General features: G+C 46.8%; 1 protein-coding gene across 1 annotated transcript; it reads right to left on the reverse strand.

Moving 5' to 3' along the window:
- Window positions 1-10,656: 10,656 nt before the first annotated feature.
- LOC127030176 (interferon lambda-3-like) lies at window positions 10,657-22,045 on the reverse strand. The gene is made up of 6 exons (XM_050916241.1): window positions 22,036-22,045; window positions 21,515-21,675; window positions 20,330-20,407; window positions 19,163-19,306; window positions 18,277-18,357; window positions 10,657-10,755 (listed from the first exon to the last, which is right to left on the reverse strand). The coding sequence occupies exons 1-6, from the start codon at window positions 22,043-22,045 to the stop codon at window positions 10,657-10,659; spliced, it is 573 nt and encodes a 190-aa protein (XP_050772198.1).
- Between the last annotated feature and the right edge of the window lie 2,075 nt (window positions 22,046-24,120).

The raw sequence follows: 24,120 nt of genomic DNA on the forward strand, positions 1-24,120 counted from the left end.
AGAGAGAGCAGAGAAAAAAAAATTCTCTCTGGTTCCCTTTTAAAACCAAACTGTTTCTCTCTGCTAAAAAGCCCCTAGCAGAGAAAAGAAAAATATAATATTCCTACTGGCTTCTGGATTCTGTCTATCCCACCTCTGCCACCATGTCAGTAACCTAATCCCAGATTTGGACCTTAGCGTCCAAAATATGGGGGTTAGCATGAAAACCTCCAAGCTTAGTTACCAGCTTGGACCTGGTACTGCTGCCATCACCCAAAAATTAGAGTGTTTTGGGGCACTCTGGTCCCCCCAAAAACCTTCCCTGGGGACCCCAAGACCCAAATCCCTTGAGCCTCACAACAAAGGGAAATAAACCTTTTCCCTTCCCCCCCCCCTCCAGGTGTTCCTGGAGAGATACACAGAAGCAACCTCCGTGAATCTAAACAGAGGGATTCCACCCTCCCCGTTCCCAGCCTAGAGAACAGAATTACCGAGAGTCAATCTCTCTTCCCCCCTCACCCAGAGTGAATGCAAAGTCAGGCTAGTACATCTAACACACACAGGTTTTCCTCTGACTTCTTTCTCCCACCAATTCCCTGGTGAGCTGCAGACCCAATTCCCTGGAGTTCCTCACTAAAGAAAAACTCCAACGGGTCTTAAAAGAAAGCTTTATATAAAAAGAAAGAAAAATACATACAAATGGTCTCTCTGTATTAAGGTGACAAATACAGGGTCAATTGCTTAAAAGAAATGTGAATAAACAGCCTTATTCAAAAGAATACAATTTAAAGCACTCCAGCAACTATAGACATGTAAATACAAAACAAAAAACCAACTTTGTACTCACAACTGGGAAACAGAAGATTAGAAAGCAGGAAACAGAAAAAATCCTTCTCTAGCTGAGAGAGATTCAGGCAGAAGAAAAAGAACTCAGACACAAACTTCCCTCCACCCAGAGTTGAAAAAAGTCCTGTTTCCTGATTGGTCCTCTGGTCAGGTGCTTCAGGTTACTTTTTTTTTCAGGTGAAAGAGACATTAACCCTTAGCTATCTGTTTATGACATGTACAATCTAGTCAAGGCTTTCAAAAGTGGAAGTTTAGAGCAGTGGACTGTTTTGGTCCATGTCCTACAATTATATGAAGTTGATATATTTTTTAAGATTCCAGTCTTAAATACTCACATGGTCACAGAAGTACACAATTGCCAACTTTATTTTCTCTTAGTAGCAGCCGTGTTAGTCTGTATACGCAAAAAGAACAGGAGTACTTGTGGCACATTAGAGACTAAGAAATTTATTTCAGCATGAGTTTTTCGTGTGTTCCATTCTATGCATCTGAAGAAGTGGGCTGTAGCTCACGAAAGCTCATGCTGAAATAAATCTGTTAGTCTCTAAGGTGCCACAAGTACTCCTGTTCTTTCTATTTTCCCTGTGTGAAATAAATCTGCTCCACTTGCCCAAACTTGTCAAAATGCTTCTTCAGGATAGTCTTCCTGTTTAGGTTGGTGGGAACATTTTTGCATCTGACCATTGTAATTTTTTCTGCAGATAAGCATCAAGAACTCAATTCTGAGGCCCCAATTCAACAAAGCACTTAGCATGTACTTTAATTCATGGGCTACCCTCAAAAACGAGGTGGAAGAACCTCATGGTTGTATCCCCTGAAGAGGGCTGTAGCAAATTACTTCTTCACCACCTCCCCACATAAGCAGCAAAATCCAGGAGAAAATGCGCTTCTCGCAAACCAAATGCCTTTTGATGCCTCTCCTTCAGGGCAGAGTTACTCAGCACTGCCACTAATGCAGGGCTGTGGCTAAATGTCACAGTTTAACTTAATATGCACAATAGATATGAATTTCCACTGTGCTGATGCAATATTGTGATATATTACATCAAAGACGAGTATTGATTATCTTTAAGTCCAGACCCCAATTTCTACATGGCCTTGCAAGACATTTTAATTTTGTGTGTGTGCATGCATGTGTGTGTGTGTCCTTCCTAGGAAGAGAGAGAACTGATTTACATAGCGTGTGTCCTTTAGGCTGGACATGTCTATGAATTACAGTATATTCCTGGAGGATACCCAAATTTAATGAATATTATGCTCCAAATTCATAATGAATCTAGGAAGCTTTAAGGGAGTCTAAGCTGGGATAAGGTGCATCTTCCTCTCACCCCCTCAGTATACAAGATATAACACGTAGACAAAGCTTAGACTCCCTTAGACCCAGCTGGATTCACAGCTGGCTAGAAATGTGTAATTTGCATTCCCTTACATCACCTAGAATTTGGACCTCTGTATCCAGATGGCTCAAGGAGAGTCTATTGCCCAGTCACCATTGCCCTGTGCCGTCTGTTGTCATTTACACCAGTGCAACATGACCATTATGACTTGGTAGCATTTACACCCACTTTGCGCAGCTGTACATCACTACTCAAGGTACAGGGCAACAGAGCTCAGAGCAGGCGTTGGTGTAACATACATGACAAGGGGTCCACAGAGAGGCAGAAGCAACTAACAGAAGGATGTAACAAAGTGTTATTTACACCCTTTTTATCGATTGCTTTTTCTGCCATACCTTAAAAGGCAGTCTTCCCTAGCAACTATCTCAAAGGGAGGAGGTGTAAAACAGAAGGTTTTACAGGTGAGACGCAGAAGAAAAACTGCAAACAAGCCACCCTGCTATCTTATGCTGCTAGAGGTATTCATTTCCAATCACCTGATTCACAGACCATTGTTAGTTCCTGGTGCTCATCTTCCTCAGTTTCCCTGTTAGTTTCTTCCTCCTTTAATGCCATTGAAAGCCAGGGCATTGTAAGAATAGATGGGCTTAGCCCTGGCAAAGCAATTGGCATAGTTTCTCCAGATTCAAGAGTAACTCTCTCGTTGGTCAACTCCTTGTCAGTCAGCTGTCCATCACCGTTCCATTATAACCCAACCATGATGTTCAGCTCAATCAGCCTCTGCTGGGCCTGTTCCACCTGCCAAACCTCTTGCTCTAGGAAGGGTGATGGTCAGTCCTAGAAACAAGGAGACACTCATCTGCCCCATATTCTCTTTCTCTTTTCACTCTCTATATGAAGCTGAGAGGCAGCTCACTCCAACCTGCTGCTTCCTCATGTCCATGCTTGGTAATGGAACTCATATTGAAGGACTCCCTCAAAGTCCCACCAGATGAATCAGACAGACTAGTGAAACTGCTACTAGTTCTTCCATATTGTATTTCAAGTCCTCTCTTTTTGTCTCTTAGTTTGCTTGATAGAACAGGGGCAAATAAAGAGGGTGTATTATTGCTGCTTTCTGGGCTTATAAAGCTGAAATTTGTACTGGGACTTGAGCTGCTCATCTCTTGAGAAAAGCCAAACGCATTCACTTTCACTACGAAGTGGATGGAAAACTTTCAAAGAGGTTAGGATGATCTGGCTCTGTGTTTTCTCTGGCTCAAAACCAGCCCCCGGTTAGTTTGATCATCTCATGTTCAGATCATTTAAAGCTGAATTCTGCTTTTTTCAAAGCCATTACTTAACATGCCTTCAGATGAAAGTCCAAAGTCAGGTATATTCAGAAGAGTTCCATGTTCAGCAGATTGTTTAAGACTGATTCTTTGGTTGCCAGCAACGGGAGACCTGGCTGGTGGGGCAGAAACCACATAACGCTTTGTATACACAGATGTTGCCCAGAAGTCACTGTGCTGCCCAAATCCCAACATTTGCCTTGCTCTTAACAGCTGGGTAAAGCTGAATGACTGCAAACTCTGGGTTCTATGCTGACCCTCCATAGCTCTGTCCAAAGGGGGAAGGCTGATTGAACCTATATGGCTCCTGAGCAACGAGACACATTCCAATATACAGTTAAAACCAATAAAGAGTCACCCACCCGTCCCTGGACCATTTGCACTCACCCGTCCCTGGACCATTGCTGCTTCTCACCACACTTGGCTGGGGAGGTGGAGTCTATGCACGGAGAACAAGTTCTTTACCCATTGCTCTGACCAGAACCACTCCTTCTTTGAGACCCTCCACTAGCTTCCACTTCATCAAATATAAGTATCAGCAGCGCTTTGCCCAGTCCACTTTTAAAGTACTTCATCATAGTGTTCTAGATCCCACTGTCTAGATCTGACTCTCCTTTTCTTAATTTTGTCCTGCTACTCCTAGTTTTGCGGAGTTGTACAATACAAAACAATACCCTTCAACTCTCTCTAGAGCTATGCCTCCATCACCTAAGTTATACACATATAGCTCTCAGTAGTTACTCCTAAGTCAATCCATCCAACCCTACAACTGTGCAGATTGTTTTTTTCACACTTTATTTTTCAGTTCTGGGCATCTAGGGTCCAGTCTAGCTCTGTTAAAGTCAATGGAAGGATACACACGGTTAGAACAGAAATCAATTTTTAAAATGCCAAACAAAACAGCTATTGTGCAAATAGTTTGCTAGCATTTTAAACAACAGCAGTGTGTCTGCTAGATCTGTAATTCAGTTTTACAAATTTGTTTTACATGTATGGCATTACTAACCCAAAATGGTCTAAAAGCATAAGTTGGGCCACCAAAGATCATGGGTTTGGCTTCCAGAAAAGCATCCAGTCTGGATTTCAAGCTATCAAGAGATAGAGAACCCTCCCTTTCCCTTAATAACCTTAACACTAAAAATACGTGCCTTATTTCTAATTTGAATTGGGCTTTAGTTTCCAGCCATTGGTTCTTGGTATACCTTACTCCACTACATTAAAAAGCTCACGAGTACTAAGTATATTTTCCCTGTGAAGACACTGATAAAGTCACCTCCCATTCTTCTTTTTAATAAGCTAAACAGATTGAGATCTTCAAGTCTCGCACTGCAAAGCATTTTCATCAGCCCTCAAATCATTTTTGTGGTTGTTTTTTGCACTCGCTCAAATTTTTCAAAATCCTTTTATAAGCTGGACACAGTATTCCAGTATCAGTCTCTCCAACACCATATACAGGGTAAAATCATCTCCACAATGTTCACATCTGCAAGGATTCCATTAGCACTTTGTCACATCATGGCTCCAGGACAGTGGTAGGCAACCTATGGCACACGTGCCGAAGGTGGCATCTAAGCTGATTTTCAGTGGCACTCACACTGCCCGGGTCCTGGCTACTGGTCCGGCGGTAGGGCTCTGCATTTTAATTTAATGTTAAATGAAGCTTCTTAAACATTTTTAAAACCTTATTTACTTAACATACAACAATAGTTTAGTTATATATTATACACTTATAGAAAGAGACCTTCTAAAAATGTTCAAATGTATTACTGACATGTGAAACCTTAAATTAGAGTGAATAAATGAAGATGCAGCACACCACTTCTGAAAGATTGCCAATCCCTGCTCTAGGAACTCAAATTGAATAGCTTATCCCATGTGATCGCTAAAAGGTATCCATGTTACCACATCCACTGGCACTACAGGGGTGGGATTTGAATTCTGTACTTTTGACATCCTAGGCTAAGATGTCATCTTCACACCAGGAAGCCACCTCATAAACTCAGAGTCCATATCACTTTACAGACACCGAACTGTGGACACTAGTATTATTATTTATAACTTGTATTACCGCTCACGTCTGCTGATGGAGTTGGGTATTATCGAAGTTCTCTTTTGTTATATTGAGTGAGTAGATCTCATGGGGGAATATTCACTTAAGGCTGCATTCTCAGTGGCTGAATATCCTTCAGTAGAGATGCTAAAACAAGAAATACTATAGCTTTCCTATTTTCTTACTTTAACTGAGATCAGATTGTAACAGGCAGCAAACCCAAGCAAGTGCGTGCAAAGACAAGTTTGGATCTTCATGAGTGTGTAGGGCCAATTCAACAGGGCTCATTTGAAATAAAAAGACAAGCCAGCTTAGTAAGTAACTTGTTACTAGGCTTGGAAAAATACTGCAAAACAATTTCCATTAAAATTTGCTTGAATTTTAAACACATTTACACTGGCTATGTTCACACTCCTGTTGTGTTTGCTTTCCACAAACACAGGTGTAATTGAGAATTAACAGCATAAATGATCAGAGAATACAAATATTAAGCATGCATATTTGCAGGTTTTTGTAATGAGTGAACAGTAAATTTACTTTCTGAGAGTGTTTGCAGATAACATCTGGTTTCATAAATTATGCCCATCTACTCAGGGACAAAAGCTACATCGTTTCATATGACTTATGGCCTGCTGGGTGACCTTGGGCAAGCCACTTCACTGCTCTGTGCCTCAGTTTCCACATATATAAAAGGTGGATAATGATAATGAAACCTGTCATAACGATACTACTGTCCTTTTCTAAAGCACTTTAAGGTTTACTGATGAAAAACACTATATAATAGCTAGGTATTATTATTATGAAGCCACTCAGTTTTAGGTCTCATGGCTCAAATGTAATGGTTTGTTGACTAACAAGCCACTGGGTAAACAAAATGATGTTGAATGTTTTTTAATCATAACATTCTCAAGTGTGTTTGTTATTGGTTTGCAGGAATGTTGCAAACAGAAATAGAGGCAAAATTCCTTGGCTGTGAATCACTCACTTAGATCTAATTGTTCATAGATGAAACCACATTTGTAAACATTAGCTGCTAAACACTCTGGATGGGGTGTGCTACACACACAAACAGAAGTCCTGCATGCAGCCAGCCCTACAATGAGCATTTTTCTGTTTATCCTCACAGGAGACTACCTTAAGATTGCTGATCAGTGCAAACAGGACCCCAGACAGGACATGGAGCAAACATCCCCCACCAGCTCCCTTCTTTTCCAACTGATGGTATGTGACGCTCAATCCTTACCTGTTGCTCGGCTCCAAAGCGACCACTGCACTCTTGCTACATGCAAGGAATATGTTCAGATACTTTTGATTTCCTCCAACCTGGAGACAGAGGGGGTAGACTTCTGTGCTACCAACCAATGACCCAGTTCCATAATTCTCCTAATAGTGGTCCCTTTACCATATACATAGTAGTACTGTAGCCCTACAATGCACAGTATTACATATGGCTCAGCATAAATTCTTATAGCAGAAGGGATGTAATGTAAGCCATGCCCCTGTGAGTGCAATGAACCTGTGGCCAATGTGTGGGGGAGGCTTCTTGACCCCAGAGTATGGAGCTAAATTGTGACAAGGAGCTGGTGGGTTGTGCTGGGGCCAGAGCCCCTTTGGAAAGGCCCAGTCAGCTCCAAGGACCACGCTCTCAGCCCGTCTAGGCTGATGTGGCTTCATCCCAGCAGCAGGATACGTGTGTTTTGGGTGGGAAGGCCTTCCAGTGCAGCTCCCTACCCTACCCCCGAGCCAGACTTCACTCCCCATTCCCTGCTCCCTATAACATCCTGAGCCCCTCTCCCATCCCCCTCAACTTAGCTTCTCATAAGCCAAGATGGCCACCATTTTCAACTCCCCACCAGGCTCCAGAACCTGCCTCTGTGTCCCCCACGGCTCCATCCCCCACTCTGCCCCCAGGGGCCTACACCCTCTGTTTCTGTGACAACCTTACCTCCAACCCCCACACTGCCCCCAGGGCCCCAAACATCCTGCCTCTGTGACACCCCTTACCTCCAACCACCCCAGGTACCCACATCCCCGGCCTCTGTGACACCCTCCCCTCGAACCTCCCAGGTCTCCACACACACGGCCTCTGTGACACCCCCCTGCCTCCAACCCCCCCAGGTCCCCACACCCCTGCATTTGTGACACTCCCACCTCCAACCTCCACACTGCCCTCAGGGGCCCACACCCTGCTGCTATGATTACCCCCTCCACCAACTGTCCCAGATCCTTCACCTGGTTGCCACTTATCCTTCACCTGGTTGCCACCTGAGGAAAACTGCAATAACCAATCCCTTATACAAACTTTCCCCATCTGCTCTCTGCTGGCCTGTCAATGTTTAGTGAATAGCTCACCCCAGTCAAGGGACCAGATCCTCTCCCTTCCCTCCTCATCCACCCCCATGGGAAGGCAATTCTCTGCACCTACCTCCTTTGTCTCCTGGGCTGCTGTTGCCAACTGGATTTTACTCCTCCTGGTCCGGGTGATGCCAGTACCAATCACCAGGCAATATCACCACCATCTGCCTCTCCTGATGTGTTACCAAGCCTGGAGCGCCTGCATTTGACATCTCACAACTTGGCTGTCTCCAGAGGTGGTGGAATGAGGGGCGATACTGAGCACAAAATAGGACCTTTAGGTGCCTTGTTCTCAAATTCCAAATTTGCAGGACAGCCTCTTGAGACATGGGACTGTCCTGGAAGAAAGCAGGATGTCTTGCAGTGCTGCCAGCCATTGGGAGTTTTTCCTGTATCTTGTGATATTTTGTGTTATTTTTAAAGCCCCAGCTCCTGGAGTCAAGTGATTATTAAAATAGAAAAGTACATTTCTAGCCCTCATGGTTGGGGAATAAAGCTTACAAACTTGACTCCCAAAAGGATAAAAAATGATCACTTTTGTATTGGTAACATTTTGCAGTAGTATAAATAACAAATCCAAGTGCAAGGTAGCAATATAGCCCACCCCCAAAGATTCACAAATCATGTCAAACCCTAAACATCATGAGATTATGAGATTAAAAAAAAAAAGATTATGCTGTAGTTTTTTGGTTGTTTTTTTTGTACTCCCCTGCCCACCCCCAGTGTGTTTGTGAGATATGGAAAGATTAAAAACACTATTTATTGTGTAAGGTAATTGTGCCCCTCCGCTACTCACTCTATACCCAGCAATTAATTCTGCACCCTGGCCCCAAATCAATCCTCTCTCCAGATCACCTCTACTCGCCCCCTGGGTCCCCATCATTTCTGCCCCACTTCCTCTTTGTCTCCTCCATTCCTTCTGAAGCTGCTGTGTCTCTTCCCCTGCCATCTCCCAGAGATGGGTGTGGCAGGGAGTGGAGCCTCTCTGAGCTCCTCTGTCCTCCACTCCTGTGACAGTGGTGTTGGCACCTAAGGGGCAGAGACCTCTGACTGCTTCCTGCAACAGCCTTGATTAGCTGCTCTTCCCCAAGAGAAATAGTGGGAAAAACAGCCTATCAGAAGCCAGGCTGAAATTCCCAAGAGAGCTGGAGATTCTCACATCATCACCTGACAGGCTCCAGCCCTGGCTAAAATCCTGCAACCTGTGAAAAAGTCATGAGCGTGACAACACTGGGTCAGTGGAGAATCAGGCTTTTTATATAGTGCATATAATAATATTAATAATACCCAGCTCTTATATAGTGCTTTTTTTTACTGGTAACTCTCAAAGCACTTTACAAAGGAATTCAGAATCATTATTCCCATTTTACAGGGGAAAGTGAGGTACAGAGCAGTGAAGTGACTTCCCCAGTGTCATCCACCACTCCAGCAGGTCAGTGGCAGAGCTGAGAAGAGAATTAAGGTTTCCTGAGTGCCAGTTCCCAGTATCTATCCCCCCAAGGCAAAAACAGGGCAAATTGCGGCCACTATGTACTATGCAACAGCAGGTGAATACTTTTTCCAGAGCTGTGTCTTCACACTGATTTCAATGCATACAAATAAAAAGGAAGTAAACAACAATACATTACATTCAAGCTCCAGTTAAAACAGCAGCATTTTACTCAAGCGGAGTGTGTCACATATACTGTGGTTAGTATAGGATATTAATTATAGTAAGTGCTTTTTGGTCAATTTAAAGGCCCCAAAATATACAGTCCTGCCACCAGGGGTTCCCTGGGATTTGCTATAGTGGGAACATACCTATAACTTTACACTTTTCATTATTTTAAGTATCTCTGTTATGTCCCCTCTCACCATCCAGCTAATCTAAGCACTATTAATGTTTTCAGTTTCTCCTCATCTGGAAGTACTTCCCTGCCTCTAATCACTTTTGCTGGTTTCTATTTTTGGAGGTGATGAGATCAGAACGTACTGCAGTCAGCAAGCAGAGGATCAACCATCAATTTGTATCATTTCAGTTTTTATTTTACGTCTTCCAGTTTTTTATATTAAATATTATTAAAACAGTCCATTTGATAAATATGCACATAAATACATGATAGATACAATAAATAACTTAAATAAAAATCAGATTTGTTTAAATAAGGATGGCATCAGATGGCTTAACATGATGTCAGCCAGTGAAACAAAAATAGATTCTCGGAATCTGTCTAATACAGCAACACCTTCCATGCATCAAAATTATTGCGGTTTCCAGCAGCTTTCTAAGACACTAATGAAATACTCCCTAGTCTGTAAATCAAAGAAACAGGTGAAAAAACTAGTCCTTTAAATTAAAATAAATAACGGCAACACTTAACATACTATTGGCAAATAGTTTTGTGTAGCAATAAACCAACACAATAAATAATAATATCCTCCAGGGTCATATTTAATCCCACTGAAATCACTGGCCAATCTCCCATTGATCTCAGGGGGCACAGGCCCTACACTTTAGCTGCAGTTAAGGAATTGGCCTAGAACGAATCAGCTACTGGCAATTGGAGTCGGTGAGGTCTGTTCCTGGAGATCAGTTGTATGTGACTCTTTTGTTCAGAGATCATGGGTGATGGGTATCCGTGGTAAAATGCCAAGAAGGAAAGAGCATCATGCCTGGTTAAAATGCAGTGTCCTGTAGGAAGGATTCAGGGTTCCCATTCGCTGGGCTCTGCAGTGTCTGATTAGATGCATGAGGTGAGACAGTGTAAAGACATGGCGTTTAGGTGCAGGACTCCATGTAGGCTGCGCACTTCAAGTCTTCGTTCAGCAGTCGGAAGAGATTGAGGACCACAGATGCTTCCAGGCACCCTGGAGTTTCCTGGGACAGGAGAGAGGGAGTGAACACATTTGTAACAGAGAATGGCTGGCTAGCAATAGGCCAGCTAAAGCTACCAGGGGCCTGATGGAGGTGGGAGGTGCAAATAAATAGGGAGCACAGAGCTTGCAGAAAAAGGGTGAACAGAGCAGTGTCTACAGGGACATCTAGGAAAGATATTCTGAATTAACGGTGTGAATTTGAAACAGGGCCACCCAGAGGATTCAGGGGGCCTGCGGTCTTCGGCGGTGGGGGGCCCCCTGCTTTGGCGGTAATTCGGCAGCAGCGGGTCCCTGGGGTGGAAGCCTGCAGCTGAAGACTGGGAGCGGAAGAAGCTCCGGGGGCCTGGGTCCTGCAAGAGTTTTCCGGAGCCCTGGAGCGAATGAAGGACCCTGCTCCAGGGGCCCTGAAAAAATCTCATGGGGGCCCCTGCGGGGCCTGGGGCAAATTGCTCCACTTGCCCCCTCTCTGGGTGGCCCTGATTTGAAATGGGTTAGTTAAATGTCATTAAATCCCCGTGTAAACACCCTCGTTCAAAATTAAAGTGGTCTTAATTTGGTTACTTCACTTCACTTCCAGAAATAACTTTAACTCTGAATAACAGCATCCATACAGAGATTTAGTGCAGTTTAACTAATCCACTTCAAACTCACACCTCTAGTTAATTCAGATTATTTTTTCTGCATGTCTCTGTGTAGACAAGACCTTACAAACACTCTGACCTAAGGAAATACTCATTTACATGGTGCTCTAATGTGCTGTAATTCTTAGTATATAACAACGTGTGCTGTAGTCTATTATATTAACCAGTGAGTATGAATGAAGCAAAAGGCACAATGATCCGGGGTAATAGTAAATTTGAAGGGTATTATCTTTGGCGATATCTGATTCCTAAGAAGGCCTAGGATTGGCAGATCTGTACAAATGAATTATCTCTGGGCCTCTTTTCCCATTGCCCAGCCCAGCATCTACACCTCTTCAAAGCAAATAGCAAGTTGGTGTAATGCTTTGCCAACAGCGTGAGGGAGGCAAGTTTTCAGATTCAGCAGCATTTTACACAAATGTAAATGATTCCACCAGGTATAAGGTGCAGAGCAATGGAGGATCAAACGCCACATGAAACTCTGCTATTTGCATCCCATGGGAGGACCCAAACTAGGCCACAAGGTAACGGCTGTTTTCTGGATGCCTAGTCTGTTATAGTCTGCAGCAGATGTAATGACCCTTTCTTCTTCGAGTGATTGCTCATATCCATTCCAGTTAGATGTGCACGCGCCATGTGCACGTTCGTCGGAAGACTTTTTACCCTAGCAACACTCGGTGTGTCAGCTGGGCGCCCCCTGGGGTGGCACCGCTATGGCACCAGATATATACCCCTGCCGACCCAGCCACCCTTCAGTTTCTTCTTACCTCCCGTGTCGGTCGTTGGAACAGTGGAGCGCGGCTTAGCTGACCTCCACTTCCCTAGCTACTCATAGTTCTCTCGTTCATTATTGTGTAGATAGTTGTAAACTTTTTATATAGTTATACTTAGTTTATCTGTTTATAGCATAATTAGTGTAATATAGTTAAGAGAGGTTCGGGGATTAGCCCCTTCCCCGCACCCGGTGCCGCGGCCCAGGCCCGGTTCACCTGGTTTCAAACCGTGCTCAGCCTGTCGCAAGCCAATGCCGACAGGAGATCCACTCGACTCCTGTCTGAAGTGCCTCGGGGAATCGCACCTGACAGCTAAGTGCCACATTTGCCAGGCTCTCAAGCCACGAACAAAAAAGGAGCAGGACTTCAGACTTAAACAGCTCCTCATGGAGGCGGCTCTCACCCCTCCGCCTTCGGCATCGAGCCCTGGTCAATCGGTGGGCAGAAGTGCCTCCTTGGCACCGGACCGCGCTGGTACTGCCAAGGCCTCTTGGCACCGGCCATCGCCGGCACCGAAGTTGGCTCCATGCAGCTCCCTCTCCCCGAGGTCAAGAAATTCTAAGACTCCTGCTGCTTCTGTGCCGCCTGCACCACAGCCAGAGAGCTGGTCTAAGTTGGATCGCCCGGCGCTAACACCCACCGCGGCACTGACAACATTGGCACTGTCGATTCCAGACCCACAAGGGCTGTCGAGTCCAGCGCCTGTTAGCTCCCCGGCGCGTGCCATGGTAGAGCTCACTATCCCATCCACGCCGGAGACGTTCTCAACGGCGATGGATCTGATTGCCATGACAGAGTCGGCGCTGCCTCTACCGCTGGCACCGCCGGTGCGGGTAATACAGTCTATAGGCAAGCCGGCCTTGATAAGACCACCTTCTGTCGGCACAGTGGACCGGCACCGTTCACGATCACCGTCCCACAGACATTCTAGGTCCAGACGGCGCTCCCGCTCCCGATGCCGCTCGCAGTCCTGGCACCGTTCTTCTCCTCGGTACTGGTCACACTCGCAGCACTGGTCGGCATCCCGTTCACAGGCATGCTACTTTTGGCACCGTTCCAGCTCCCGGCACCGCTCCAGGCACCGTGACTCCCGTAGCCGCTCCAGACTTCAAGCCTCGAGATCTCAGTCGACCTCCTGGCACCGCTCCGGTCGCAGGTCCCAATCTTGTTCCTTGTACCGGTATGCCTACCGGTACCGGTTTCCGGTGCCGAGTAGAGCAACACACTTCAATGTCGTCCCACGCGGACAGCTGTTATGCTCAGGACTGCGATTCTGATGTGCTCACCGGAGTCTTTCAGGAGGGCCAGACCCAGGACCAAGACCCACATCAGTGGTTCTTCTGGACACCTTTGGCGTACTACCAAGCCCAAGGTGCTCCAGTAGTTCTGTCTCACTCTGCCCTATCAGAGCACCAAGTGCCAGAGGCTACAGCTAGCCGTCCCCCTCCGGCTGGAACAGAGGAAGCACCAGTCCACCCACCGGTCTCCCCAGTCCCACTGGAGCAGGAGGCTACCCAAGAGCAACAGTCCACACAGGACCCGCTCATCCCCGGCATTTCCTCTTCCTCGGATGAGGCAGTGGCAGGAACATCCTCCTCAGGCCCTCCTCCAATCTACCTGAGAGCCCATCAGGACCTCCTCAGGAGGGTAGCACTCAATATGAACCTCCAGGTGGAGGAGGTCCCAGAGGTAGAGGACCTGGTAGTGAACATTCTGTCGGTGGATACCCCCACTAGAGTGGGTCTATCATTTATCCGGACCATCCAAGCCAATGCCGACGCTATATGGCAATCTCCAGCCTCTATCCCTCTTGCGGCCAGGGGAGTTGAGCATAAATACATGGTACCCTCTAGGGGGTACGAGTATTTGTATGTCCATCCTCCACCCTGCTCACTAGTCGTTCAGTCCGTGAATGAGAGGGAGCACCATGGCCAACAGGCTCCAGCCCCGAAGTCGAAAGAGGCTAGGAGAATGGACCTGCTCGGCAGTAAAGTGCAGTTAGCAGGCGCCTTACAGCTCCAGGTGGCAAATCAACAAGCCCTGCTCAGCCGCTATAATTACAACACCTGGGCGGAGGTGAGTAGGTTTACGGAGGTACTCCCTCAGGACTCCTGCCAAGAGTTCGCTGCCTTCTTGGAGGAAGGGAAAAAGGTGGCCAGAACTTCCCTCCAGGCCTCGCTAGATGCAGCCGACTCAGCAGCCAGGACTCTGGCCTCGGGTGTTGCCATGAGACGCATCTCATGGCTGCAGGTTTCCAACCTCTCACTGGAGCTGCAGTATACCATCCAGGACTTGCTGTTTGATGGTAAAGGTCTTTTCTCAGAAAAGACTGACCCTAGACTGCAAAGCCTGAAGGACAATAGGGTCATAATGCGTTCCCTAGGCATGCATATGCCGGTGACTCAACGCAGGCCTTTCCGTCCCCAGCCTCACTGCCCGTTCTTTGTGCCTAGACACAGACAAGACTTTGGCAGGTGGTGCGGACGAGGTGGGCGTAGACGCCAGTCAGGACCCCAGGGGGTCCAAAACCAAGGTCCCTTGAAACCACCAGCGGGACCTAAGTCCAACTTTTGAAGGTGCGCCCGAGGTCGGCATACCAGTTACAGGCTAGGATCCTTTTCCTCTCTTCTCCAACCGTCTCTCCTACTTCCTCCTGGCGTGGTCCTAGTTAACCTCAGATCTCTGGGTCCTATGCACGGTGAAATATGGATACCACCTCCAATTTGTTTTAACCCCGCCCTCCCACCCTCCAACCCCGTCCCTCTTCAGGGAACCCTCTCAAGAGCAATTCCTCTTGCAAGAGGTGCGGACGCTCCTCGCCATGGGAGCGATAGAGGAGGTACCAAAGGATGAAAAGGGCAAGGGATTTTACTCCCATTATTTCCTAATCCCCAAGTTGAAGGGAGGTCTCAGACCTATCCTAGACCTGTGAGGACTCAACCAGTTTATGATAAAGTTGAAGTTCCGCATGGTATCCCTGGGGACCATTATCCCATCCTTGGATCCTGAAGACTGGTATGCTGCCCTCGATATGAAGGATGCATACTTTCACATCGCCATTTTTCCTCCACACAAGAGGTACCTTCGCTTCATAGCCGACTGTCAAGGCTTCCAGTTTACGGTCCTGCCCTTTGGCCTTTCTACAGCCCCAAGGGTATTTACAAAGTGCATGGCCGTAGTCACCGCATATCTCCGCTGACGTCGGATACACATATTTCCGTATCTGGACGATTGGCTCATCCAAGGAGCCTCCAAGACACAAGTCACCCAGCATGTGGGCATCGTCGGGGACCTATTCACACGTCTAGGCCTGATGATCAATATGGAGAAATCCAATCTGGTTCCCATACAGAGGTTAGACTTCATAGGAGCTACCCTGGACTCCAATCTAGCCAAGGCTTGCTTACCACAGCCGCGGTTTCAGGCAATGGCAGCAATTATACGAGGTCTACAGAATTTCCCGACGACCTCGGCTCGCACTTGTCTCTGTCTCCTAGGTCACATGGCTGCCTGCATGTTCATGACCAAATACACCAGACTCCGCCTCCGTCCTCTCCAAACTTGGCTCAACTCGGTATACCGCCTGGGCAGGGACCCAATAGACATGATAGTCACCATTCCCCTGAGCACTCTAGGCTCCCCAGACTGGTGGCTGACTCCCTCCCTGGTGTGTGCAGGGCTGCCATTCCATCCGCCTAAACCCTCAATGTCCCTGATGACAGACACGTCATCTCTCGGCTGGGGGGCTCACCTCGGATGCCTTTGTACTCAGGCCCTCTGGTCATCTCAGGAACTGGAGCTACACATAAATGTCCGAGAGCTGAAAGCAGTCCGCCTGGCGTGCCAGGCGTTCCAGCAACATCTACAAAGCCATTGTGTCTCAGTGTTTACAGACAACACAACGGCCATGTATTATATAAACAAACAGGGAGGGACTCAATCTTCCCCCCTTTGTCAGGAGACCATCCCACTCTGGGACTTTTGCATAGCCCACTCGATAGACCTGGAAGTGTCCTTTCTCCCAGGGGTTCGGAACACTCTGGCGGATCAACTGAGCAGGTCCTTCCTGTGCCACAAGTGGTTGATACGCCCGGATGTTATTCATTCGGTTTTCCAGAGGTGGGGATTTCCCCACATAGACCTGTTCGCCTCCCGCGAGAACAGGAAATGCCAGACGTTCTGCTCCTTCCAGGGTCTTTCACCAGAGTCGATCTCGGATGCATTCCTAATGCTGTGGAAGAACTGGCTGCTCTATGCCTTCCCACTGTTCCCGCTGGTTTGCAAGGTCCTACTAAAACTCCGCAGGTATAGAGCACACCAAATCATGATCGCTCCAGCGTGGCCCAGGCAACACTGGTACACCATGCTGCTAGACCTGTTGATAGCCAACCCAATTAACCTGCCACTCCACCCAGACCTCATAACTCAGGACCACAGCAGTCTTTGCCACCCAGACCTGCAGGCCCTTCACCTCACGGCATGGCTGCTGCGTGGCTAAACCAGTCAGAGTTATGTTGCTCTGCTTCGGTACAACAAGTACTGCTGGGTAGCAGGAAGCCTTCCACTCGGTCAACGTATCTGGCCAAGTGGAAGCGTTTCTCCTGCTGGTGCGGAACGCAGAATGTTACTCCCACTGAGGTCTTGATCCCTACCATCTTGGACTACCTCTGGTCTCTTAAGCAGCAGGGCCTGGCGGTATCTTCATTGAGGGTGCACTTGGCGGCCATCTCTACCTTCCACCCAGGAGAGAGCGGCTGCTCAGTGTTCTCACACCCTATAGTTACTAGATTTCTCAAGGGCCTGGAATGCCTATACCCCCAAGTACGCCGCCCTGCCCCTATCTGGGACCTCAGCCTAGTCCTAAACAGACTTATGTCACGACCATTCGAGCCGTTGGCAACTTGCTCACTGCTATACCTGTCCTGGAAGACAGTTTTCCTCATAGCCATTACATCGTCCAGATGAATCTCTGAGCTTTGTGCGCTCACGGTGGACCCACCGTATACTGTCTTTCACAAGGACAAGGTGCAGTTGCGACCACATCCAGCGTTCCTCCCTAAAGTGGTATCGGCCTTCCACACCAATAAGGACATCTTCCTTCCGGTCTTCTTCCCGAAGCCGCACTCATCTCGATGGGAACAACAGTTGCACTCCCTAGATGTCCGTAGGGCGCTCGCATTTTATATTGAAAGGACAAAGCCCTTTCGTAAATAGCCCCAACTCTTCGTTGCAGTGGCTGACCAAATGAAGGGCCTACCTATCTCCTCCCAGAGGATCTCCTCTTGAGTGATGGCATGCATCCACACTTGCTATGACTTGGCTCATGTTCCCTCGGGCCATCTCACCGCACATTCTACCAGAGCTCAGGCTTCATCCGCTGCCTTCCTAGCTCATGTATCAATCCAGGAAATATATCGTGCAGCTACCTGGTCCTCGGTCCACATCTTTGCTTTGCATTATGCTCTGGTTCAACAGTCTAGAGATGATGCAGCCTTTCGCTCAGCAGTTTTGCATTCTGCCACATCTCACTCCAACCCCACCGCCTAGGTAAGGCTTGGGAATCACCTAATTGGAATGGATATGAGCAAGCACTCGAAGAAGAAAAGGCGGTTACTCACCTTTGTAACTGTTGTTCTTCGAGATGTGTTGCTCATATCCATTCCAAACCCGCCCTCCTTCCCCACTTTCGGAGTAGCTGGCAAGAAGGAACTGAAGGGTGCTGGGTCGGTAGGGGTATATATCCGGTGCCATAGTGGCGCCACTCCAGGGGGCGCCCAGCCGACCCTCCGAGTGTTGCTAGGGTAAAAAATCTTCCAATGAACGTGCACGCGGCGCGCGCACACCTAACTGGAATGGATATGAGCAACACATCTCGAAGAACAACAGTTACAAAGGTGAGTAACCGTCTTTTCTGATATGAGAGATTTACCAGCTTTCTGAACTAATTCAGTCTCAGGACACCTAGACTGCAGAAAGCCCGGGACAATATACAGGGCACCATTGTGCACTGGCCCCATGGGACGGGAATGGAGCTGATGATTCTGTATAGATTTGTTCCCACTAACATGTGATGAAAGTTCGTCGTGTGTGTTTGCCAAAAGTACTCACCATCTTCTTGGCTGCGTGGAATTGTTGGAGCCAGCTAGTCAGCCTCCCAGAGCGTTGATGGTTGTCAGGCTGATGTCTGGTCTGAAAAGAAAATCAATACATGAAGCAGAGTAGAGCACATGAGTAGAGATTTCAGGAACAGTGGCTGAGCCTCCTTCCTCTTGGTACAAGCCCGAGGCAAAAATTGGTTTGACTGAGTTTATCTCGTTCTTTAGACATGTGGATTCCATGTTAACCTGCTGTGTTCTATTAATAATACCAAGCATTTGTATGGTATTTTTCAACTTCAGAAGCGCTTGAAGCATTAACTAAGGGCTTTACTGAGATCTGTGGGAATAGCTCTCTGTAGGGGGAGGAATGCCTTGTGCTGCCCAGAAGAGCTCTGGGAGGAACTCCACCTAATAGAAACAGAACATGCCCCGGAGCTGAGCAGGAGTGCAGCATACTCCCCCAGTGTATGCAGCCACCCATGGGTCTGCCTCCTCCCGGCTCCTCCGTACCTCACTGCGATGTTCTGGGGGGCACATGGAAACAACAGGAGCTGTGCTCCAGAGTACAGTGTCTGCAGTGATACCAAACTACACCCCAGGAGCCAAACATGGGGACGTACCCACTTGCACAGTAGCAGAGCAGCTGGGCATCATCTGTCCCTAACTAGTTAATCAAGTTAATTAGCTAATTAGATTATTTATATGAGTAAGGCACACAGCAGCTACGTAATCTGGATACTTTCATTGTTATACAGAGGAGTGCAAACCAAAGTCCACAATTAGTGGCACAAGGATTACTAGATCCTGGATCCACTTAAGAAATTAGTGCTGTTGGGAGTTCAATAGACAACTCCCAGCCCCACTGTGGCAAAAGACATTTGCAATCCAATACTCACGCAGCTCTTCAAGTCCTCTCTGATGTGCCTCAGGATTTCTAATGGCCTCCCGAGCGGCTTGGACAGATTGGGATCCCTAATGTTCTCCAGCACATCAATAATGAGGTGCAGCTGCTCCTTTACCAGGATCACTCTGTCGTGCACCTAGGGAGAAAATGTGCAGATAAAACAGTGTGTCCAGGGGAATGGCAGACACAGAGATATCTATGTTCGGAGCAAGTAGGAGTGGCTTGCTTAAGGAGACTTTCCAAATCCATGGCCAATGGGAAGAGTCCTAAGACACAGGGGAGGTGTGAATCCACTCTGTACACAGAGCCTGCTAGTCATGAACCTTTGGACTCTGTTACTTACACCTTCCTTCCTTGGAATCCAACAACATTTTGTGCTTCAGATCCATCTCAAACCTTTTTTATGTTACAACAATCTGAAGACATATTTGGGCAGTGCAAGCATTTTTTTTTCCTGGTGATTTGGAGAACAGTTTCTGGATCTACAAAGTGGCTGTACATAGGTCTGGATATGGTTTTAGAGAACTAAAACATTCTCTCGTGGGAAACCAAAATACAGAAACTGAGGATTTCCTGCCACACGACCTGGAGCTGCTTATGTGAGGGAGGTTAACCAAGTTCAGACTCAAAACAGATCATAAAGACAGGTGTGGATGAGTTGGAGGTGATAAAGCCTTTGGTTTGTTGAGCTCTGAGGATAAGGTTAGTATCATGCCTTGTATTAAAAGGAAACAGTAATTTCAATTTGTCAGGGCCAGGCTAGAGATGTTGAGATGTAAATTGTTTCCTAGCTCAATTATTTGACACCATCTGAAGCCAGACAAGATATTGTTCTGTCTCCTGCCCCTGTTTTTCAGTGCCTTGCCTTATCATGTGCTAAATATTGTGCTGCAATATTTAAACAGATTCACAGTCTCAACGTTTGTCTGGCTTCTCAGCCCTAAGGATATACAAAATATTGAAATAGAAAAAGGGCCAGATTCCAAGCTCAGATGACTCCTGTGTCATTTGGGAACAAATTCCCTGTCCATGTTATTCCGAATCTACAAAAGGATCACCTGAAATCAGAATCTAGCTTGGAAAGAGACAGTACTGCAACTTTGGAAAGAAGCAAGTACTATTTTGTAACCTCGTCTCTCTTGGCAGAGGTCTTGCTTACCGACAGCTCTTTGACTTCCCAGTTCCGGTGGAAAATCTTGGTGTTACATTTTCGGTCTGACAACAGCATGATGTCCTCCTGGAGGCACAAAATGAGAACACAGGGAAATGTGTAATGGAAGCAAAGCAAGGGAGAAAGTGTCAAATTCTGCCCTCAGTTACATCATATAATCCCGCTGAGACAAGCAAAGGTGCAAAATCCTGGCAGAATTTGACTCAACACCTTGATCCCTAACAATGCTGCTGTCCTAGAGTCCTGGCTCTTTCCAAGAAGGTGCCAAAGACAGGACAGATGTCAATAACACACTCTTGTCATATTGCTTTGCTGGTTTCACGTTGTGAACTGCATTTGTGCAGGAGTTTAACTGAGAACCGGCATCCTTTACCTCTTGACAAGGAGGATAACTTGAGCACTAAGCTGAGTGGTGCACTTCCTCAGCTTCAGCGTTAGTTAACATGGAATGTTTGCACAACTTAAAAATAAGTGACTTGATCTCTCTAGTGCTGCTTGATGGCATGACATGAATTTGGGCTCCTCAGATTGTCTGTTTAAGGGACCAGACTCAGTTTTCTTTGGAAGGGAAAGACCACAGGTAGTTAAAACCTGGGTCTCATTCTCTAGGTTTGATGATAACTCAGGACAGAGTTTGAACCCCTTTCAGAACTTTTTGAGATTTAAGATTAAGGACGACTGACTCTATAAGAAATCTGAGCTGGCCAGGCCCTAGCTTCCTTAGCCTGACTCGGATCAGAAACACCCACTTAGACAGATTGTCTCTACTTTCTCTCCAAGCTCCTTTCTAATAGTAAGAATCCCATTCTTTCCCTGCTATTGTCTAATCTGTGATTCTGCCTTAGATCAGTTTCCACCTTCCTGCCCTGTACATAACTCTCCACATCTATGATCCCCATTCCCCAAATATCTGAATTGTTGCTGGAGCTGAACATTCTGAGCTTTGCCCTTTCTTAACTAAGACTGGGTGAGGGATCACCAACAAAGAAGATCCAGACAGAGAGACTTCTCTCTATTTTATCTGCAACTCTATACCCCAACTTTTCCTAAGCATATGCCTCCCATCTTATTTTGTCTGCCCACAGTAATATGCGTAGAAGGCTGCTGTTGAAACTACAGCCTAGCACTCACATTACTATTATTGCCCTACTTATGTGTCTTCTTTGCACTTACAAATCTGTCCTTGACATTCTTGAAGGTCTCCAGTTCCTGGGGTGGCAGAGACTTGTATTTTGAGAGGTGGCACTTCTTCATCTGAGCACCTTTGCGAAAGGCATCTGTAGACATTGCCCATAGGGTCAGGACCAGGAGCAGTTTGCAACCCATCATTTTTCCTATTGAATCAGAAAGGGGAATTCCACGCATCATTCCATTTCCATGTTATATGGAGTATAAACTGTATTGTTAACAGTCTGACAAAGTGGGGGAAGAAGGGGTGCAGGAAGGTGAGGGCTACAATCAAATATATACATTGGTGGGTTGACCCCAAAGATCACAGTTGAGCAAACTCAATTCTTCTATTCACAAATGTTTTCAGATCAGACCTCCTAATTTACAGCACTAATAAAAAATAAACCGGTAAGATACTTAGAGGAATGAATAATAATAGATCCTTACTGTTTAGAGTAGATCACAGCAGATCAGTCTAGTAAGTCCATGTGCTAGACAGAAACCTCAAACTTAGTGGCACGTACCTTGGAGCATGTTTGCTGGGAATTCTCTTTAGTCTCTTCTTCTTCCTCAGGGTTGCTTGGCCTCCCTCGGGTCTGTGAATGTTGCCTCTCTTTTCCATTGCTCTTGCTTTTATACTCTCTAGGAAAAAATAAAATGAAATCTTGTTTTCCTTTAGTCAAAAGAGAAAAACCCACATGTTAATGTTGCTGCTTGAGCAATTGAAACTGGAAAGTGAAAGTAAGGCAGGTGCATCTAGCTCATAACCCTCTGCCCTCCTGCCACTGCCACTACCAGGGATTCCCAGGTGAGGGAACCTCTGCATGACATCATGACCAAATGATGCAAGGTTTCCTTGCCTAAAGTAGGCGAGTTCTGTTTCTAATCTTAGCATTGCCCAGTTTCCGGGTTTGCTGTGTTATTGTAATAATCCAGTGAGCAGCCTTTTCATTCATTTTGTCCCCCGCCCTCAGGAGTGACTCTGCGAGTCATCACTGATCAGCGAAGGACGGGAGGATAGTGATTTGAGTACTCTCACAAATGGGCGGAAAGGGGCTGTTCCCAGAAGGGAGCCTTCCCTTGCAGTCTTGATAACATTCAGGTTAATTATCCATGTTTATGATTTAGCTGGGAAGCAAGGGCCTGGGGGAAGAAGAACCTGGGAAGCACTTTTGCCACTACGCCAAGGGGGAAGAGCCAGCCACAGGCTGTCTGAGATCTGGGCCAGGGAGGCTGAGAACCAGCAGCCTGAGAGCTGGGCCAGGCTGAATGGGAGTGTCGCAGGGGAGCAGGCCGAGGCTGGCAGGAGGTTGGTAGAAGCTGCAGCAATAGTACAATACAGCCTAGGGGAAACAGCAGAGATTGGAGGACTGAAGCAGAGAGGTAGCAGCCTTCCAAGCTACTCCAGACCCAGGACAGTGGTGTAGAGAAAGACTCTTCTTCACCACTGGGGGGCGGGAGCTGTGTGTTCTCAGAGGCACAGACATAAATAAGGGCCGTGTGCCAAGAAGGGTTTGTAAGCTGGTAGCTTGCAACAGAGGCTCTGACAGGTGGCCAACAGGAAGACAACTCACAGACATTCTCAGTTAAATCACCAGCAACAAGCCTGAACTGTGGCCAGTGGGACCTACAAGCCAATACTTAATTTCCCTCCAAAAAGGGATGGCTTACCAAGGGCAGGCCAAGGCCTTGGCCTGAGTCACCTCTAGGGCAAAGATGCACTTGTATTCAGTATGAGGAGTGGCCGAAGTTGCAGAGTTAGGAACCAACAGATGTAAATTTTCTTGTAACCGGTCAAACCACTATAGTGAGGGAACTCTCCCCCCTTCATTTCTTCCAGGCCTAGTAAGGAATTGTTGCAGTTGGGCTGTGAGTACATGGGCCTGTTGGGTAGAGAAGCTGGTTGAAAAAGACTGCAGAATACTTCTTTCTTCAACCTTACAGCCTCTTCTGTTGTCCTTTCATACCAGTCCGATATCTGAATGTTTCTCGCTGCATCTAGCTCAGAACCCTCTACCCAGTCTGACTTGCACTCAGCCTATACATGTCATGCCTTTTGAGTGTCTTACTCCCATGGATTCTTTTAATTAACTTCTTTGAATGGTTTCGTATCCCTCAATTCAAACCCCTGCAAACAGATGGTGCCTGGGGAACAGCGGTGCAGAGCATTTAATCTTTGGCATGTTATTTACTTTTGGCTACTAATTAACTGGTGGGAGCATCAAGACCAAGTACAGACAGACAGACAGACAGACCCTTGTTTAAAAGTTGGGGCTGTAGATGAAATGGGTCAAAGAGAAATCTATGAGGCCATCAGATCTGATAACTTCAACAGAGGCTAACAATGAGGTGGGCCTGAGTTCAACCCTGATGCAATCTACGCTGATGGCATATGAACTCTGAATCCAAGACTGTGTGAACATGGGGCTGGTGGAAGAGTTAGTTATCTTTCCTCCTTTTCTGCCTTTGACTTTCTGTTGTTTTACTGACTCTCCAGCCATCTCTGCTGCTCAGGTAGGTGACCAGCTGTCCCCGTTCTGAGGGGCAGGCCTAGCTGATTCAACTAATATCAGAATTTATGCTGCTTTCACTAGAACCAGTTTGGCCAT

The sequence above is a fragment of the Gopherus flavomarginatus genome, chromosome 10, assembly GCF_025201925.1.
Source record: "Gopherus flavomarginatus isolate rGopFla2 chromosome 10, rGopFla2.mat.asm, whole genome shotgun sequence".
Taxonomy (NCBI): domain Eukaryota; kingdom Metazoa; phylum Chordata; order Testudines; family Testudinidae; genus Gopherus; species Gopherus flavomarginatus.

Coding starts and splice junctions, on each gene's coding strand:
- LOC127030176 (XM_050916241.1), bottom strand. Junction 20,408..21,514: donor AGAATGTCAAGGACAGATTT/GTAAGTGCAAAG, acceptor TTGTGCCTCCAG/GAGGACATCATGCTGTTGTC. Junction 18,358..19,162: donor GAGAGGACTTGAAGAGCTGC/GTGAGTATTGGA, acceptor TTTTCTTTTCAG/ACCAGACATCAGCCTGACAA.